Source organism: Alligator sinensis, unplaced genomic scaffold, assembly GCF_000455745.1.
Source record: "Alligator sinensis unplaced genomic scaffold, ASM45574v1 scaffold421_1, whole genome shotgun sequence".
NCBI lineage: Eukaryota > Metazoa > Chordata > Crocodylia > Alligatoridae > Alligator > Alligator sinensis.
In genome coordinates, this window is record NW_005841871.1 from 4,410,102 (window position 1) to 4,429,548 (window position 19,447).

Consider the following 19,447-nt stretch of genomic DNA (forward strand, 5'->3'; position numbering starts at 1 on the left):
TGCTGAGGTAGGGGGACATTGTCCCAGCCCTGGCAGCAGGCAGCCCCCAGGGCAGTGTATGACATCCCAGGCCCACCTGGGAGACGGCTGTCTCTTGGCCTGGTGCTCCCTGCCAGCCTCTGAACTAGCAGCTGGAAGAAGCCTAGAGCTCCCTCTGGGGCATCAGAAAGCAGGAGCAGTTTGCTGCCATTAGAAGTAAATCTGCTCCCACTTCCATGAATGTGTAGGTGCCTAGCTGGAAGCATTTACTCACGAGTTTATTGGCGAGTAAACTGATCTCAGATCAAATGGATGTGTAGATGTACCCCTTATGTATGAAAGGATAGTTGTATTGCACTGAGTAATTTAAAAAAAGAAAACAATTGACATTTACAATAACTTTAAGCTACTTCCCGCCACGATAGGGGGAGGACAAAACTATCAGTGTGAATTTCCTTTTCCTTTTTCTTTTGGTTGGGACTTGGATACTCTGGTGATACAGGGATAGATATGCTGCCAGTGGTCAACCGTGGATAAACAGAACTCTTTCTAGATATGGTGTGTTTCCTCTTCTGATCAGTGAATGGTACAGAACATTTGATTTCTCAGGTTCTAATTCCCTCCTCCCATCCCCAGCTCCAGAATTTTTAAGTATAGACTCAACTTTCACTTTCAAGTGTACTGTGAATAACTCCATGGAAATAAATGAGGTTCTGTTTGCAAAACAAATGTGTTAAGTATTGAAAAGAGGGGGACTTCATTTTACTTAAACAGTGGCTTTTGCGAAATTTGTATTCATTTTAGTCTCATCACTTCTTTTAGTTTAACCTGCATTTTTTTACAGTGCAGAGGACTACCCCACTGGATTAAGGGTTTGAAATCGACAGTGTAATCAATATAACCAGTGTAACTATAGCCTTTATTCATAGATCTGTAGATTCATAGATGTTAGGGGCTGGAAGGGACCTCATGAGATCATTGGGTCCTGTTTCCCTGTATTTGGGCAGGAAAGACTGCTGGGGTCAGATGACCTCAGCAGGCTGTATTTCAAGATGTTTTTTAAGATTTCCAGGATAAGTGACTGTACCACCTTTGGAGGGAGTTTGTTCCACCCTGGGCACTCAAATCTCAAAGAAGTTTTTCCTTATGTCCAATCTGAAGCAATCTTCAATCAGTTTTTGTCCATTGTTTCTGGGGTGCCTTGGTGAACAGATGCCCCCCCAGGCTGTGATGTATGCCCCTTATATACTTATAGGCTGCCACCAAGTCTCCTCTAAGTCTTCTTTTCTTCAGGCTGAACAGTCCCATGCCTTTCAGCCTCTCCTTGTATGACCTCTCCTCCAGACCTCTAAGCATGTGTGTGGCCCTCCTTTGGATTCTCTCAAGCTTTTCCACATCATTCCTGAAGTGCAGCACCCAGAACTGGGCGCAGTACTCCAGATGTGGTCTCACCTAGGCCGAGTCAAGCAGGAGGATGACAACCTTATTTTGCTTGAGATGCCTCGGTAGATGCATGCCAGTGTTTGATTCGCTGTACCAGCTATCGCATGGCATTGGTGACTTATGTTCATTCTGTGGTCTATTACAACCCCCAGGTCTCTTTCAGTTGTGGTGCTGGTAAGCATAGCACTTTTGAGCCTGTGTGTTGCGTATTATTCCTCCCCAGCTGGAGCACTTTACATTTCTCCATGTTAAACATCATCAGGTTATGATCCTCCCATCTTGCAAGCCTGTCCACGTCAGCCTGTATCCCCAGCCTGTCTTCGAGCATGACCTCACTCTTCCATAATTTGGTGTCATCCGTAAACTTTGCCCATACACTTTTAACATCCAAATCATTGATGAACATGTTGAAAAGCACTGGTCTGAGAAGCAAATTTTATTGTCACAGAAAACATTTTTTTTGCACTGTAGGCCATATGTATTTTGATTTTAAGTCTTCTTCAGTCTGAAACTAAAATTGTGTATACTGCCTGCTCACTAAGCAGTCACATAAAGAAGCTTTTAAGCTAATTAATGTTTAGTTCTGATCCATTACTGTAATTCTAAATTAATGCTTTCAGATTAAATAATAGAAATGTAATCTGATAAAGTATAGTTCATTGTTTCAGTAAATACCTTTTAAAGAATTGTAGTAAAGTTGTTTTTCTAATTCCATATAATTTATACTGTATGTGAATTGTGTGTGTGTTGCCTTTTCCCGTCCTGATTAACATGGCTGTATTCAATTTTTGTACAATTTCTGAATTAATGTAGCCTAAAAAATAAATTTCACATATATTATATCAGTGTTGAATCTCTTGCCACATGTTAGAAATAATTATTTTGCTATGTGTAAAGGGTATTTCTTCAGTTCCACAAAATCTTAAGTATGCCATGGGAATATGATTTGGGCTGTTTCTTGAATACGGTGCAATTGTTTTTGTTTTGGGTAAATGAGAAATCCTGTCTTGACACTGGCTGTTCCATGGAAAATTGAAATTAAAAGTTAACTTTAGCATTAACTTATTGCAAAAAAATGCTGTTAATTTCAAATCATATGCAGCAGTAACTATAGCATGCAAGCAATGTTACAATTAAGATTACAAAAAGCTTATGTAAGTATCAGCATTTTAAAACACTTTGAACACTGGTAATGATTAATGATTGTTTTTGATCCTCTCCACAGTCTGCTATAGAATACAAAAGTCTTCTGGATAAACTACATAAACTTGAGCAGATTCATATGAAGGGGCTACTTTTGGTAAAGCAGGAGGAATACTTTGCTAAGGCTTACAGACAGCTGGCTATTTCCCAGAGAACTGAGCTTCATAACATCTTTTTTGCACAGATAAAAAATGCTATTTTCACGGGAGAATTGAAATTAGAAGCAGCTAAAGCATTAGTGCATGATTATTCTGAGATACAGGTAAGAGCATAAAAATTGCACTCTTAACCTACTGACAGAGAATAACTTCCGAGTAATATTTCATGAAATGTTTGCACCAGTATCTTTACTTTTAGACGTCTATAAGGCTGTTACCATATTTATAACATTATCATAGGGAAAAATTACAAAAGCACAGTATCATAATTTTGTTAATTTGTAATGCTACACAAGCAATGTATGAATATGCCTGCATAAGAGAAGTCTAGGAAACAGGATTTACAAGGAAGGCTTGGATGACCTGGGATTATTTGGTCTAGAGAAAGAGCTCCTGAGAGAGAATTTGATAACAGTCTTCAAATATGTGAAGGATGCTTATAAAGAGGATGGTGATCAACTCTTTTCTGTGTCTGGGAGGAAAAGAAATTAACAGGCTTAAGTGGCAACGAGGGAGCTTTGGGGGATGGGTAAACATGTTTGTATCCTGTTCAAAAGGGGAGGGGAAGCAGGGGCTCTGGATAATGCAGCAGCTCTTGCACTGTAATCATTACATGTTCAAGATATTGTAGTGCTAAAGTGACCTACTTCACCTTAAATATGATGCTTGATGAAACAAGTTGGATTGGCTTTGCTCCCCCTCCCCTTTCAAAGCTGCTACAAATGTCCATATCTCCATAGCCTAATTAAAGCCTATGATCAGGATCTCGTTTTTAGCTTCAGTTTTGATTTATAAGATTTCTTCTTTGTTAAACTGTTACTTTTATGACTCTTGCATTAGTTTAACTTTAGGCCATTGTTGTGTGGCTGGGCCCAGGCCATGAACAGGAAAACTTGCCATTGCCATTGGGGCTGTTGTTGAGCAGCTGGGCTGTTGCTGGCAGCTGGCTGGACCCCAGCCATGCCCACCCCTCACACCAGATCTGGTCCACCAGCTGGATTCAGCTCATAGATTAATCTGGCATTCAGCCTGCAGGGGGGAAAGGTTGGGTGCCACTGCTTTCAGCTGTAGTGTTATGTGGCTAACCCTAAGGCAGCTAAGCCACTTAGGCACTTTTGAAAATGTTACCCTTAATCTTAAAGTAAAATGGTTTGATTGAAGTAAGCAAAGGGCCTTGTCATGAATACACATTCTCCTTAGCACGGCTTCAAATCCCTGGGCACTGATTCAGCAAAGTCCTTAAACATGCACTTAGCCATCAGCAAATGAATAGCTTCACTCAAAACTTGTGCATGTATTCATGTGCACTTTGTTAAACCAGTAGCAAATGCTGCTCAGTAAGTACAATGTGTTTTCAGGCCAGAGTATCAAGATTCTGTTTTGTTTTATTTGTTTAATTATAATAATGTGGCATAGTCATCTGATTTAAAATACTTTCATTAACTGGTAAATAAGCTCCCTGTTTTTCATTTGTAAAGACCATTTAACTTAGTTCTGTTAACACACAAACCTGCTCTAAATGACACCTGCAGATGTTACTTAAAATTACCGTAGCTTCTAATTAGATATATTTGTTCTCATTCTTTCCTGTAGGGGAACATTGAAGAACTAATGGATTTCTTGCAGGCTAACAAGAAATATCATCTGAGTAAAAGATTTGCTTACAGGGAGTACCTAATAAATAATATACAGTTATGGGATTCACGGTCCTCTTCCCTCTTGAACACAGCAACAAGCCAGATAGCAAATCTCATTAATAAAATGGAAAGGTAACTATCTCCCTATCTTAACTCTTGTAGGAATCTCCATTACTGAGAGTACTGAATGGCATGTAGTAATCTTCAAAAATCTTTTTATCTATTTTGCCTAACAGTGGTTAAGGAATGGAGTTGAAAGGTCTGCCAAAAAGGTGTATTGTCTGAAAAAATTAGTTTTAATAGAATATTTAGTAGGGGCTGTATTTGTTATTCAGAAGATCAAACTACTAACAGCTTTCCAAATTCTACTGCCATAGAGTTCTGTGGAAGTCATACTCACTCTAGAGCTTGCTTCTCATTATACATCCTTTATTCATGCAAATAGTGCTCACATACGTGAGTGTACTAGGGAAGTAAATGGAAATACTTTGGACAGGGGCCTAAATAAATGAAAATCTTCTCCTTAGTAGCAATACCTTTAATTGGCATGCATAAAATTTTTCCAAAGGAAAGATTATCCCCACAGTTGACTGAACTTATAAATAATGTAATTGCTAAGGATCTTTACTAGCAGACAAACCACATGTTGCTGGGACTATTACAGAATAAATGTTGGATAAAGTAGGAAATACAATTGGAAATAAATTACAGAAAAATATTCATTTAATTTTCTTGGGATGTTATTTTACAGCATATAGGCTCTAGGCTGATTCAAATATTGTATTTGAGGATGGTGAAGAAATCCCAATAGGCAATATGGAGAATGAGGAATGTTGACTCTGCTGGAGAAATGAGCACTTTAAAATTACATGACAATATGAAGGAGTTTGGGAGATAACTCTAGCTGGCACCAAGAGGACCCTAACATCTGTTAGACTGGCATGCAGGGAAATTACTGAAAAATATGCCAGGAAAGTAGAATGTGCCAGTGGACAGGAAAGCAAATTACCAGTGTTACTGTTGATCCTATGCTTGCATCTTTATACATTTTAAATATCTATATGGGTGCCATTTGCTAACCATCTGGGTGTCATATATCTTAGATACAAATATAAAATAGATGAATGTACTGTAAGTCTTTTAGCATCATAACAAGATTATGTAGATAAATCACTATTTAAATTGTTTATTTCCTTCCTGAAATTTTCTTGAACTGAAAAATAAAAAAGCAGAGAGTTTAGAAACTTAAGGAAAGTCTAATATGTGTCACCAAACATAATTTTCTGTTTAATGTTGCCAACACAAAACTAATACTACTTCTTAGAGGCTTAATTTCTTTAGGGCTAAATAATTTCTTTTGTAACCTTTCTCTGCTATTCTTTCTAGGTAGCCTTCTATTGCAATTGTTGTTTCTTTGTGAGTCATGTCTGCTATAGCAGCGGTTCTCAAAGTCTCACAGATTGTGTACCACCAATTTAAAACAATACAGCCTTAAGTACCAACCAGCACATTTTTCATACACAGATGCACACACAGACAAAAACACAGATACGCACGCGCGCGCGCACACGGACACACACAGATGCGTGCATACACACAGACAGACACCCAGACACACACACGCACACTCAGACACACACTTACACCTCACAGTACCTCCCACACTCTTGATCACTCTGAGGCAGCCCTCTTTCATTCCCCCTACACTCCGAGCTGCTCACAGGTTTGTCTGGCTCCCCACCCAGCCCCTATTAGACTTACCTACAGGGAACTGCTGCTCAGCTGTGTCCCTGTGGTTGTGAAGATGCACAGAGCCAGGTCAGGAGCACCGCGCTGTGCCTCTTCAGGTGGGCAGTGGCACTGGGAGGGGTGGCTATGGGGCGCTAAAATGAATTTTTGGGTAGTCATAGCCCCCAAACTCCCCCAGCGCCGCTGCCTGTCCACCTGCAGAGGCGCAGCGCAACACTCCTGGACCTGCCCCCCACACCCAGCCCCATTAGTGGAGGAGCCCCACTCCCAGCTCGCAGGGAAACAAATGTAAAAGCCACAGTTTTAAACTCGGCACCATTTTTGTCTCTTGGCTGCAAGACAAAAATGGTATCAAGTTTAAAACCACAGCTTTTGCTTCCCTGCTGATGATGATCCTGGGGTAGTGGTAGTGGCCTCTGGGATCTGCCTATGCCTGGGGGAGGCATGGGGGACATGTGCCCCCCTGGATTTTTGCATAGAGGTTTTCTCCCCTTGGGCTCGCCTGCCCTGTCCTCCAGCAGGGCTAGAACAGAAAGATGTGGCCCTGCACACTGCCCAGGCCCTTCTCAGGGCAGCCTGGGCCTTTCCAGGAACACAGAGGGGGTTCCTGCCACTACACGCAACCCAGGGGAGACATGGGGGGCACCTGCCCCCCCAGATTTGAGTTAGGGGCAGATGCAGGCTGCCCCACTGTGTGCTGGGCTCTGCACTCTGCTGCCATTGCCTTGGAAGCTGTGTGTAACATCATGTGCCTTCCATCGCCTGGCAGGAGATGTGGTACAGCCAGCCTGCGGAAGGCACATGGTGTCATGCATGGCTCCCAAGGCAATGGCAGTGAGGTGCAGAGCCCAGCACACAGTGGCCAGCCCTCCTCTGCCCCACACACAAAACCGGGGTGCACTTGTCCCCCATTCCTCCCCTGGGATGCACACAGTGGTGGGAGCCCCCCTCCTCTGCACCCCTGGATGAGCTGCCCAGGGCTCTGACCATCCTACCACCTGCCCCAGGGCCCCATTCACCCCAGCCTCTGCCCCACTCCCTCCCTCACTGCGGGAGTCTTGATCTCCCCTCTTTGCTCCTTCCCTCCCCCATGCCCCTTCCCCCCAAAAAACACTTTCCTGCTAGGCGCTGCTCCACATGTGGCTGGGCTACATTCCTGGCTGCCTGCAGCAGGTTGCAGCTGGGTGTGTGTGTGTGTGTGTGTGTGTGTGCCCCCCTCACTCCAGCCTTCTGCATACCACTCACAGGTGGTCTGTGTACCACTGCTAGTACGCATGCCACAGTTTGGAACTGCTGTACTGTAGGACTGTATGTTCTTCAGATCAGGTATAGTATCTTCCTACGTCTATACTAGGCTCGAACTGTTTCGTTGTACTGTATTTGTAATTGTTTGGCTTCACTGGACAAAAGTGATGTCATAGCCTCCTTTGCAGCTTCCAAGTTTTGAATCCATTAGTGATGTCAATCTGCTTTTAAGTCAGATTGCGCAAGTAATATCCATGAGAAAAGTAATTTGATTGTTCTGCCGACACTGTTATAATAGGAAGGCCCTTAATAAGAAGCCATCATTCAGTGATTATCAACCAAGGTGATATGGCATGCTTGGATGCCATGAAATCCTTTTAAAGTACAGTATTGGGGTGGTCATAGCCCTCAAGCCCCCCGCAGTACTGCCATTAGTATTGTTAGGATTGTTAGGTGTAAAAATACATACACATGATTCACAAGACAAACCCAGAGGTTTTACATAGGAATCCATAACGGCAACAACATGATGACCTATTGTAGTCTTCCTAAATACTTTGCAGCAGAAGAATTGCTCTATTGTCTTTCCATAGTTTTTTTTTTAGTTTTTGGAAATGGGATGCCACTAAATTCAAGGGGAGGTGCCTTGAGTCTCAAAGGGTTTGAGAACTGTTCTAGGTAAAAAGCTTCTAATGCAGATTTAACTCTGAATATGAATTATGGCAAGTCGTTGTAGAAAGAACGAGGAATTGTTAACTTGGTAAGGTAGCTACCATTTTTTGTTTAATAATTGTTATTGTATTTAACAATTGTAGCCTACAAAGCAATGACTAAAGAGAGTTAGAAGAAAATATTTCAGGACCGGAAATCAAAAATCTTTTTAACTTCCAATCGGTGCCATTATGGTATTTGCTTGCATGGAAGACCATATAACTAGTAAAAGTAATAAGAAAATTCTACTAGAAAATGACAACTTCCCCTCTTTAACTTTGCATGATATATAATGGATGTTATAATGGTAGAATGTCCAGGGTTGGACAGGAATTTACTTCTCTTGTCAAGTCGAAGTCTATTTGACTTCCGTAAGGTAGAGTTAGTTCTCACTCCAGTGCCACACGCATTACCAGTATTACTTTTTCTGCAGTCTGGTACATGGTAGTGGGGGCAGTGTTTTAGAATAGATGAAGTAAAGATGATTCCCTCAGTGATTTTGATGGTGTAGAATTTTAAAATAAATTCTGCAAACAGCTTGCACTTGCAAACCAAGAGAAGTCATCCTGGTATTTAGAGTTCCCTTAGTATAACTACAGGGACCTGTCTTGGCATATTTACTTTTAAAGCAATCTTGTCAGAGCTGTATGCTGTTTTTCATTCTTGGTATGCTTGCATTGTAAAACTACAGAACAATAGCATTTCATGTGATTCTCTAGAGTCTTCCGGCTGCAGCCAAATCTGAGCATCATACCCAAAACCCAGAAGAAGAATAAATCCATTGTAGGTGCGCCCGGAATATCACATTTTTAATTATAAAGGGATTTGGGGAATATTTACCAATTGGAACATAAGAAATTTAGTAGGTAATGTCTGGTCAAACATGCTAGCCCTTTAAATTGCATCATTAATCACCCCCCCCCCACCCCCCAGTTTTTTGTTTTACCCTTCAATGTCCACTTCTTTAGGTACTAATATAAATATTTTTAATCTACTATATGCTGTTTTTAATAATGTGTCTTGAATGTATTGTTATAGATGAGGTTAAAGGGGATGTTGGAATGCCATTTTTTCCTATCTGAAAGAAAAATTGAGATGTGGACCCAAGTGATTAATCCAATTCAAAGTTTACATAAAACAGGCAGCATGAAAATATTGTGCCTGTCATTTAAAATGGATCTAAGAAGAATAATTAAAAACTAATAGAAGAACCAATAAGATCCATGTAAAAAGATACTGTGCTAACAAAATAAAAAACAATAAGCTTTTCTGCTATTTATTTAGCGTATGTGGTTTCGGCATGTTGTTTCAGCCATCTTAAGGTGATATCATCACCAGTGTGAAGAGCATGAAGGCCACCAGGTAGCAGTGTGAATGGACATGAGTCAGAAAGTTGGGACATGCTTTGAATTTTTCCTCAAGGACATTTGTTGTCACTGCAAAGACCCCATTGGTTTAGTTTTGAGGCGCAGTGACTCTGACCAGTTCAAAAACAGTTGAGAGGTGCCCAATAACTGTGGCCAGTTAAATCCTAGTTGACAAACAGTAGGGTCAGAGATGATGTGGTGGTTGATTAGTGCTTGTGCTGACCATTTTTCGTGCCATCGAGTAAGTAAGTGTCACAGAGCACTGAGGTGCCCTGCTCCTAAAGAGGGGAAAACTGTAGGAAAAGAGCCCTAGCAGTGAATAAGGAGCCCAGCTGTTGGTTGCCAGGGCAACTGGAGTCAGCAAGTGACCCACACCTGCCAGCGGTCAGCTGACTGTAAGGGGCAGGGCCTGGCCCTTATAAACCCTAAGGGCTGAGGCCAGAGGGAGTTTTTCCTATCAGCAGCCCAGGAGGAGATTGCTCCCAGCCATGTTACAAAGGAGAGGCCTGAGGAAGGAACTGCATCCGATACTGAGGAGAGAGAAAGGATCCCTGGTAGAAATGAATGTTGTTATGGCCGGGTGGCTTCTGTTTACATTGTAGCCAAGAGGCTTGCGTTTGTGTTGCTGTTTAGCACCGGTGGTTTGGGTGAGTCTATTAGGGGTTGGAGGAGGCCTCATAGAGGTCTCACAGTAGTGTGGGGACCCCCAGCGCCAGTAAGGGTGCAGCATTTGGGGTGCACAGACCCCGGCCCCAGAGAGGGGCAGCTGAGAAGCCCCAGTGCGGGCGTGGGAAGCCCCGGAAAAGGGGGCAGTGCTTGAGAAGGCCCAGAAAGAGGGCGGTGTTACTGAGAGGGCACAGAAAGAGAGACGGCTGCGGAGAGCCCGAGTGCCAGAGAGGACACGGGGAGAGAGAGAGAGACCGAACAATGTCTATTCCAGCTGCGAGGCTTGGGGCGTGGTGAAAGGGGTGGTTGGAGCCACGCATAGCCCATAAGGCTAGAGTGCCCCGGAGCACCCATTTGCAGGACAAGACCCACAAGGGGTCCGGGAATCCATGGGGCCAGAGGTTACAGCGGACCATGTCCAAGAAGACATAAGGCAGCCTCCCTAATACATTGGAATATCAAAGACGTGGCGGGCAAGAATCTGAGGGTGCCCTTAGGCCAACTTGGCATGGGAAGGGGGCCTTGAGGAGATCATGGCCCTCCTGCAGGACCCCGCTGTGACAGTAAGGAAAAATCAAAGGATTTTGAAAGGGTGGACCATATTGGATGTTTTGAGGGGAGTTGAGTTTATGGTGGGTGGAATATGTCTCAGTGCACTGGCAATGTAGGATTATCACCAAGTCTTTGCATCAGCATTTGTGTGGCAGAGATGAGAGAGAACAATGTTACTGAGGATTGGTAACCATGAGAGTGGAGTGGGGTGCATTGTGCTCGACATGGTGCATTTTAGCATACAGTTGAGTGTCCATTAGTTTGCTGTGCGATGGACAAGCCCATACAAGGGTATAGTATTCTTCAACTGAATAACACAGCTATAAAAAAAACCCCAGCTACCCTGGGACTGCAGTGAAAATTTAAAATTAAAACATAGAAGCCAAATGTTAAAACATATCTCCATGAAGAACAAGGCCTGATGAATGTTTCACATTCAAAAGCTTGTCTAAGTTATCCCAACCATGCAGTTTGCCTAATAAAAGATATCACTGACAAAAATCCTTGGGTTTCTAAAGAAGGCATTTAAATACGAGGCCTCATATCTCAAAGGTACGTTCACTCAGCTCCATTTTGAAAATTTAGCTATTTATTTAGGGACCAAAATATGGAGTAAGGTTTCCAACCTTTTTATGCCTGATAAACTATTAATGGTGATGTACATGTCTCTGGCCTAGATTTAGTGTTTGTTGTACCCCCTTTGCACCACTCAAGCAGCACAGAGTAATGCTTAGTGATAATCAGGAATCCGGGTTTTCCATTTCCCATGGGAAAATGGAGAAAAACATGTATTTTCCCTTTTACCTGAAGAAAATGCAGATTTTCATTTTAACAGAGAAACCCATGGATTTTGCAGTTTTGCAAAGAGCTCTCTGCAGGCTGGCAGAGTTGCAACCTGCAGGGGGCTGGAAGGGAGCAGGAGGAGGGCAGTCAGGCAGGGGGTGCCAGGTGCATATATATGTACATGGCCCCAGGCAGCCTGGAGAGCAGCTCCGGCAGGTAAATGGCGGGGAGGGGAATTGAGGCCCCTGGACAGAGGGAGGGAGGTAGTTGACAGGGCTGTGGTTGGGGCTGCTGCCCAGCCAGGCAGTTCATGGGGCTTGGGGCCCAGGACTATAATGCATGGCCATGGGGCCCCAACAGGGAGTGGGGTGGGGCCGCAGGCAGCTCATCTGGGGGGCAGGGGACAGGGCTGGCTCCCCACCACTGTGCACACTCCCAGGGCATGGCGGGGGACCTGTGCCCCCCAGATCTGTGCATGGGGCTGGGGTGGTGTGAGCTACCTGCTGTGGGCTCAGACTCCCACCATGCTGTCCTTCCCTGGAAGCCTCTGCAGCTCAGCAGGTATGACCCGGCACTGCAGGGAACAGTGGGGCTGCATGGGGAAGCTCATTGCTGCTGCGAGCTCTGCGCTGCCCCTCCCTCTCCAGGAGTGTGTGCAGCAGTGGAGTGGGGGGTGGGGGGGAAGAGGTGGGCTTCGCTCCACTACAGCAGCCCCTGCCTCCTGCAGGGGGCTGTGGACCTGGGTCCCTGGCAGCATCATGGATTTTGGGGGGTTACCAGAGAATTTGCAATTTTTTTATCAGGGAAAATCAAGATCCCTGATGATAATTGTACTAGAAATGAAGGAATAAGTTCCCTGGTGGCATAAAGTCAGCAAAGATAGTTTCTATGTCAACCAGGTCCTTCCTTTCCAGCAGACAAGCAGATGCCAGGACCCTGCATATTAACTCAGAATACTAATTCCAGGCTCTTTAATCTCATTTCATCTCTATCTAGAGATTCCCACAGGGTCAGTGCCTATTATCATGTTAGGGTATTCAGTCTTTTGTTGCCAGTACATTTATCTTAAATGTATCCAAGTTATGTTCCCTGTTGTCACGTTTAAATCCACCTAGAGTTTCTCAGAACCATTCAGGCAGACAAGGTTCCTTGGGTGAATTTGATATCTTTTATTAGACCAACCCAAATGGTTGGAGAATAGTTATTAAGCAAGCTTTCGGGTTCAAAAACCCTTCGTCAGGCTCAGGAAGCTGCAGCAGTTGGTGTGTGCTCTTCCAGGAAGAGCTTGCTTAATAACTATTCTCCAACCATTTGGGTTGGTCTAATAAAAGATATCAAATTCACCCAAGGAACCTTGTCTGCCTATATCCTTAGACCAACACGGCTACAACCTAAACCTCATAACCATTCATAGTTTTTACTAATGAAAGCAACGTAATGTCATTATTATGCTTCAACAAATCCTTTCACTTTTTTTTCCAAATTTATTTAATAAACCTATTACATACTGGTCCCAGTGCAATCACCTGAGTACCTAATGTTAGGCCTACAGAACAGCCAGTTGGTATAATTTTTTTAATTGCTTAACTGGTTTATACAGCATAGTTGCTTTTTCCCTTATGCATTTCTGAGTCATTTTTCTTAAGTCTCTTCAGGGAGACTGTTAAAATGCTTATTGAAAACTCCAAATGAATTATGTTCAATAGTACCTTATCTCCCATTTTAACACTTTCAAAGAATGCTCAAAGATAGAAAGTTCTCTTTATCTTTTTTTCTTGCAAAATCCATGTTAGTATTGCCTTCTCCACACCATACATACTCCAATATTGTACTGTTCTCTCCTGAATGAATTTCATACCAATCACTTTCCTTAGTTGCACAACTACACTAATCTAAATATACAAACAGGTACCCATTTAGTGACAAATGCTTCATCACATTATCACTAGCATTTTCTTTCTAACCCTTTAAAATATAATCGAGTTGCAGTAATTTTACTAAATTTGAAGACCTCAAGTTGCTTTATTAATTTCTTCTTAGATGTTAATGTCTAATAAAACCACAATAATTTCCTGTGAAAAGGTCTTTAAAATAGGAACTCTGTCCTGATTTATAGGAAAGACCAAAGAATAGTATTTCTCTTACTAACCTCTTTTTCATAATGTTTTTTATTCTCATTTATTTCAGTGGAGTTTATTGCATCAAAACTATTTTCCAAACAGGGAGTTGATATCCCTGTCATTCAGTTAATATTCATTCATTGTTATTGCTTCATTCCTGTAATGTCTTTCTCTTCATCCCACTACATGCTGAGCACTCTGTCTTCAATGAGGATAAACATCATATTAGCATCTGTTGAGGTGAGGTCTTTACTATATTGAATTAATGGAATTCTAACTTGGAAATTGGCACTTGAACTAACTTGGACTAATGCAGTTAGGTGAAATTCTGGTCTCCTTGAAGTCCTGAATTGTGGTCGTTGACTTCAGCTCAGATATGTCTAGGTGAGTGTGTGGTCTCCAACCTTTTCAAGTACAAGATCACTTTTTGAATTACAGTCCAACCCAGGATCTACCGGGCACCAGTGGCACCCCCCCACCCCCCAGCAGGTCAGGCCCCCCACGGTGAGGGAGGGAGTAGGGCAGAGGCAGGGACAGGGGTGAGTGGGAAGATCAACACTGGTGAGACCTCACTTAAAGTACTGTGTCCAGTTTTGGGCCCCACATTTCAAGAAGGATGTGGACAGTTTGAAAAGAGTCCAGCACAGAGCAACAAAGATTAGTGGCAAGACTTCTGAGGAAAGGCTGAAAGAACAAGGGTTATTTAATTTGGAGAAGAGAAGGCTGAGAGAGGATTTGATCATACTTTTCACATACCTGAAGGGTGATTACAGAGAGAGAGAGAGAGATGGACTTTTCTCCATGACGGCCAGGGACAGAACTAAAGCAATGGCCTCAAGCTTCAGCAGGGGAAATTTAGGCTAGATATTAGGAGGACTATGAGGGTGGTGAAGTTTTGGAACAAGCATAGGCTTGGGGGCATGTGCCCCAGGCCCGTGCCCCCCCACCTGTGCACTGGGTGGAGGCAGCTGCTGCTATGGGCTGCCCGCTGTGCCTGGAGCACAGGTGGGAGGGGGCATGGACCCCCAAGGCAGCCTCTGCCAGACTGCCCTGTGGTGGGAGCCCCCCATGCACCCTGGATCACAGAGAGTCCCAGACCCGGCCAGCCCAGGGCCTGACCCCAGTTCTGTGCTGCCACTGTGCTGAGCTGTGCCCACTCAGTGGGACACACATAGTGTTAGGCCCCTAGCTGGTCAGGTCTTGGACTCTCTTGTGGTCCAGGAGCATGTGGAGGGACCTACTTTGGGGGCCTGTGCCCCGTGCACCTGTTCTCCAGGCGCAGCGGGCAGCCTGCAGTAGCAGCCGCCTCCACCCAGTGCACAGGTGGGGGGGGATATGGGGCCTCCGCTGGGCTGTGTCCAGTGGTGGGAGCCCCCACACACACCCCTGGACTGCGGAGAGTCCCAGTCCTGGCCAGGCCGGGCCCTGATGCCACATGCATCTGGCCACCACGTGGGCATGTCTCAGCACAGCAGCAGCACAGAAGTGGGGTTGAGCTCTGGCCATCCAGGGGTATGTGGGGGGAACTGCTGCCACTGGACATAGCCCAGTGGAGGCCCAGGGGGCCCATGCCCCCCCCCCATCTGTGCTCAGGACCGAGGCAGATGCTGCTGCGGGCTGCTTGCTGCGACCCAAGCACAAGTTTGGGGACAACACAGACCACTGGGGCCTCTGCTGGGCTGCATCCAGCAACGGGAGCCCCCTCATTTGCACCTGGATGACCAGATCTTCCCAGGCCCATCCAGGCTGGGGCCTGACCTCATGTGAGTCCCTCAGCTGAGCTGAGCTGTGCCCACGCATGGCCAGCTGCAGCGGGGCTCGAGGCACAGCAGCAGCCGGCTATGCTGCTTCTGCCCCTGCAGAGATGGGGGGGCACATGCCCCCAGGGCCTCTGCCAGGGTGCACCCAGTGGGAGGTGGTCGCCCCCCCCCCCCCCAGCCTCCCGGGCTCCAATTGTCCCACCACCCAGCCAGACTAGGGCCCCACTCATCTTCCTCTGCACCTGTCTCTGCCACGCTGTCCAGCCCTCACTACGGGGCCTCGATCTGGCCCCCTGCCCCTTCCCTTCCCCACAGACTCACCTGCTGGCCTGGTTGGGGGGGGGGGGGCATACATGCCCACATGCCCAATGTCCCCCCAGCCCAGGATTGACCAAAAGAGGTTTGGGGGCAAGTGCTCTAGGTCTTCACATCTAGGCTATGTTAAGTCTTGCAGATTTGTCCCCTAGTGTCTTAAATTACAGCCTTTCCTCTACATCCATACTGCAAAACTCTTGTCCAGGATCTCATTAGATCCTATTTTGATTACTGCTAGCATCCTTTGCTGTGGCTTAGAGTATTAGACTTGGAAGAGATCTAAAGAGTCATCCATACAGTTGCAGGGTTCACCATTTCTAAAGCCACTTCTAGTGCTATCCAATCAGTGTCTTATTGAAACACCCCAATAAAGGAGACTAGACAATTTCCCTTAGTAGCTTGTTCCATTATTATATGATTCTTTGAATCTGCTTTATTATAATTCAAGCACATTCCTCTGTGTGCTGCCCCCTCTGCTGAGAATAATTTTTCTCCTTCTGTATGATAACCTTTTGTATATTTAAAAGTTGTTGTCATTCCTTTTTAATCTCCTTTTCTTTAACCAAACAGCCTAGTTGCTTTAATTTTTTCTCAGATGACTTGCATTATGGCCTATTTATTATCTTTATTGTTCACCTCTGGAACATCTCCAGTTTCTCTTCATCTTCCTTAAAATGGGGATGTGTTAGAGTGATGTTGTAGCCGTGGTGACCCAGAAATTATGCGAGAGGCAAGGTTTTGTTAAGGTGATACCTTTTATTGGACCAACTGCATAGTTGGGATAGAATTAAATGAGCTTTCAAATGCAAGACATTCTTCATTAGGTTATAATGGGGACATCCTTCTTCGAACAGGACACAGTAGTCCACTTGAATTCTAACCAGGTAAGAACAGATTGATACTGTTACCTACTGTACCTTGAATACGGTATTGCTATTAATACAACTTGATATTTCCATTTCTTTCCTTGTAGCAATGTATTATTGACTTGTATTGAATTTGTCATTTCCCTGTAACGCCCAGACCCTTCCCAGCAGTGTACCACCATACTAGCTATACTCCATTTTGTATTTATGCATTTGGGTTTTTCTTCCCCATGTGTTGCATGTTACATTTGTCTTTTTTGTTGAATTTCATTTTGGTGTATAGCGCCTATTTCTCCAATTTGTTAAGATCCCTGTTAATTTTAATGCTAATATCCAAAGTGTTTGAAGTACAGCTTGTGCTTCTTGTACTGCTTCTGCATTGAAATGTTATTGGATAAAATGCATATATAGCATTGGGACCAGAAGCCAGAAACAAGTTCTTCCTTCCCTTCCAACCCAGTGTCTTCCTCACTTGATTTTCTAGGTGCTGGTAACTCACAGCTCTGGTTGAAACCAGTATGATATGTTCAATGCTGTGCTCTAAAAATCAGGTGCCTGGAGATTAGTTGAAGAAAGTTGTTTGTTTGTTGACAAAATCCAAAATGCACTGGGGATCGCATTTTCATCCCAGATTATATTTTGACCCTTTAAAATCCCTTTTAGTAAATGGTGTGTAGCAAAAAAAAAAAAAAATAGTAATTTTAATACAAAAAAAATCTGAATCCTTTGTTGTTGTTTTTTTAGTTATAACTACAAATACCCAAATACTGAATGTGATTGAATTAAGATCCTTTATCTCTCTGTTTGAAAACATTTTGGGAACTCCTGAAGTGAAGAGAACATCAGTAATGCTTAGAATATAAATTAGGTTGTTTGTGGAAAGAGGGGAAGAGAAAGAGATTTATTTATCTCTACTTTATTGTATTTGGCCCACGACAGTCGTGATTTGGATCTCATTTATGTTCACATAATTAGGGATAACTATTAAAGTCAAATGAGCTTGAGTTAAGTGTCATCATCTCTCAGATTTATTCCAGAATTTGGAACAAACCATGCTCTTGGAAATGTAATACAGTTCAGTTTGTAGAATTATTTCTCTCATCATCCAAAACCTCTGTAATTTTTTCACACTTCTGAAGGTTGCTAAAATGTAAGTGAAAATCTTTGCATGGGTTTGGCTAAGTGTAAATTACACAATCACAATGCTGTTATCTCAATATAATGATTAAAAAATCATAGTGTTATACAGGACTGGCTGATGAAGGTTATCGCGAGATTGGTTGGGACAGTAGCTATGAACCATGCCTTCCCTGGCTACAGCAGTCAGCTGCATCTGGATATTGTCTGGCTCTTTGTCCCCCACTACTGCTTTCCCTGTCACAGAAGTGGGGTGAGGAATTTAAGATGACTTTCCACTAATTAGATGCTATACATCTTTCAAAGGAATTTTCAAAGGATTTTTTTAAGTTGATTTTCCATGTATAGAAACTAATTATTAGAGGGAGTCATCTTAAATTTGAAGTCATCTTGGATACAGGTAAGGATGGTATTTAGACATGGAAAGAAGGCATAAATATAGTTACATTTTGGTGGCATTCCATGAATAGAAAACATTAAAAAATGTTCCCTTAAATGTTAATTTTAAATATGTAAGTGTATATATCCACATATCTTCTTTGAATATTTTATAAAATACTAACCTGGGTACAAGCACTTGGCTCTACTGTATCCTTGATTTTTTTTTTTCCTTCTTTGGTTCTTATTTATGCATAGGTAGAAACATATGCTGTGATCCTATGGCAGTGTGTCATATACTCATACAGTTAAGTACTCAAGGTAACACGTTCTAACCGCTATTATTCCAGAGCTGGTCATTTGTCTGAAAGTCATTTGGGAATCCTGCTGGACCGGGCACAGGCAGAAGTTCATTCTGTTGAACAGAAATTGGATCATGGTTTGAAACATGAAAAGCAAAAACTTCACCAGAAACTCATTATTAAGCGAAGAAGAGAAGTGTTGCAGAAGGTAACTCTGAGATTATGAAGCAGAAAACAATAGAGCTGCAAGATAAAGTATAATTCTTACATGATGAAATTTAATACTTATGCTGGGGGGGGAATAGAGGAAATCCTTTATTTTCATTGTTCTCATTAATGTTACCACAGTATAGCTATGCAGTAACTCATATCCCTACTGTTCAGGCTCTGATGAGATTACGTCCTACTCCTAGAAAAATATGCAGGGAAGTTATATGACTGAAGAAACTCCAAATTTCCATTCTGAAGTTTGAAGTCTCCTTGGGTCAAAGGTATTAGGGCTAGGATCTACAATTTGCATATGCAGCTTCCATGGCTACACAAACTAGGTTCCAGGCTCCATAGAGATCTGTGACAATCGTGTTTATCCATATTTTTTTGTGAATTCTCCACTCATTGCCCTCTGGTCTAGTTTATGCATCTGTGGCTAACTAAAATCCTGTATGCAAATTACAAGGAATGGAAGGATGCAGAATATGTAATTGGAAGGTTGCATTTTTGAGCAATCCTTCAAAGGCAGGAGAGAGATCTAGACATAAAATTTAGTGCCATCCAAGGCCTTTTCTCAACACAAGGGTGGCTCTGCACCAGCTTACTGTGAAAGTATTATATGCAGTAAGATGTCAAATATCTATAAAAGTCTCTCTCTTCCCTCCCAGCATTTCTTTGACTGCTCATTTCTGTAATTTACATTTTCAGAACCTTTCAGATGCCTAGAGTATGCCAGATTATTAGACAAATGCAAAAAATGCACATTGCATTTTTGTAGTCATTAGCCATTATGTCTAATCTTAACCCAAAGTAATAGTGGCTGCTGGGTCCATCAGTTTGGATAGGCCCTGCATAAATACTCTTTC

General features: G+C 43.2%; 1 protein-coding gene across 1 annotated transcript in view; it reads left to right on the forward strand.

Annotated features, from left to right (window-relative positions):
* The window catches only part of EVC2 (EvC ciliary complex subunit 2), a 173,595-nt gene that overhangs the window by 102,347 nt on the left and 51,801 nt on the right, over positions 1-19,447 (forward strand). The window contains exons 12-14 of the mRNA XM_025195164.1: positions 2,648-2,887; positions 4,377-4,552; positions 18,420-18,579. Of these exons, the coding sequence (XP_025050949.1) occupies positions 2,648-2,887; positions 4,377-4,552; positions 18,420-18,579 (576 nt within the window). The remainder of the gene's footprint in view (positions 1-2,647; positions 2,888-4,376; positions 4,553-18,419; positions 18,580-19,447) is intronic.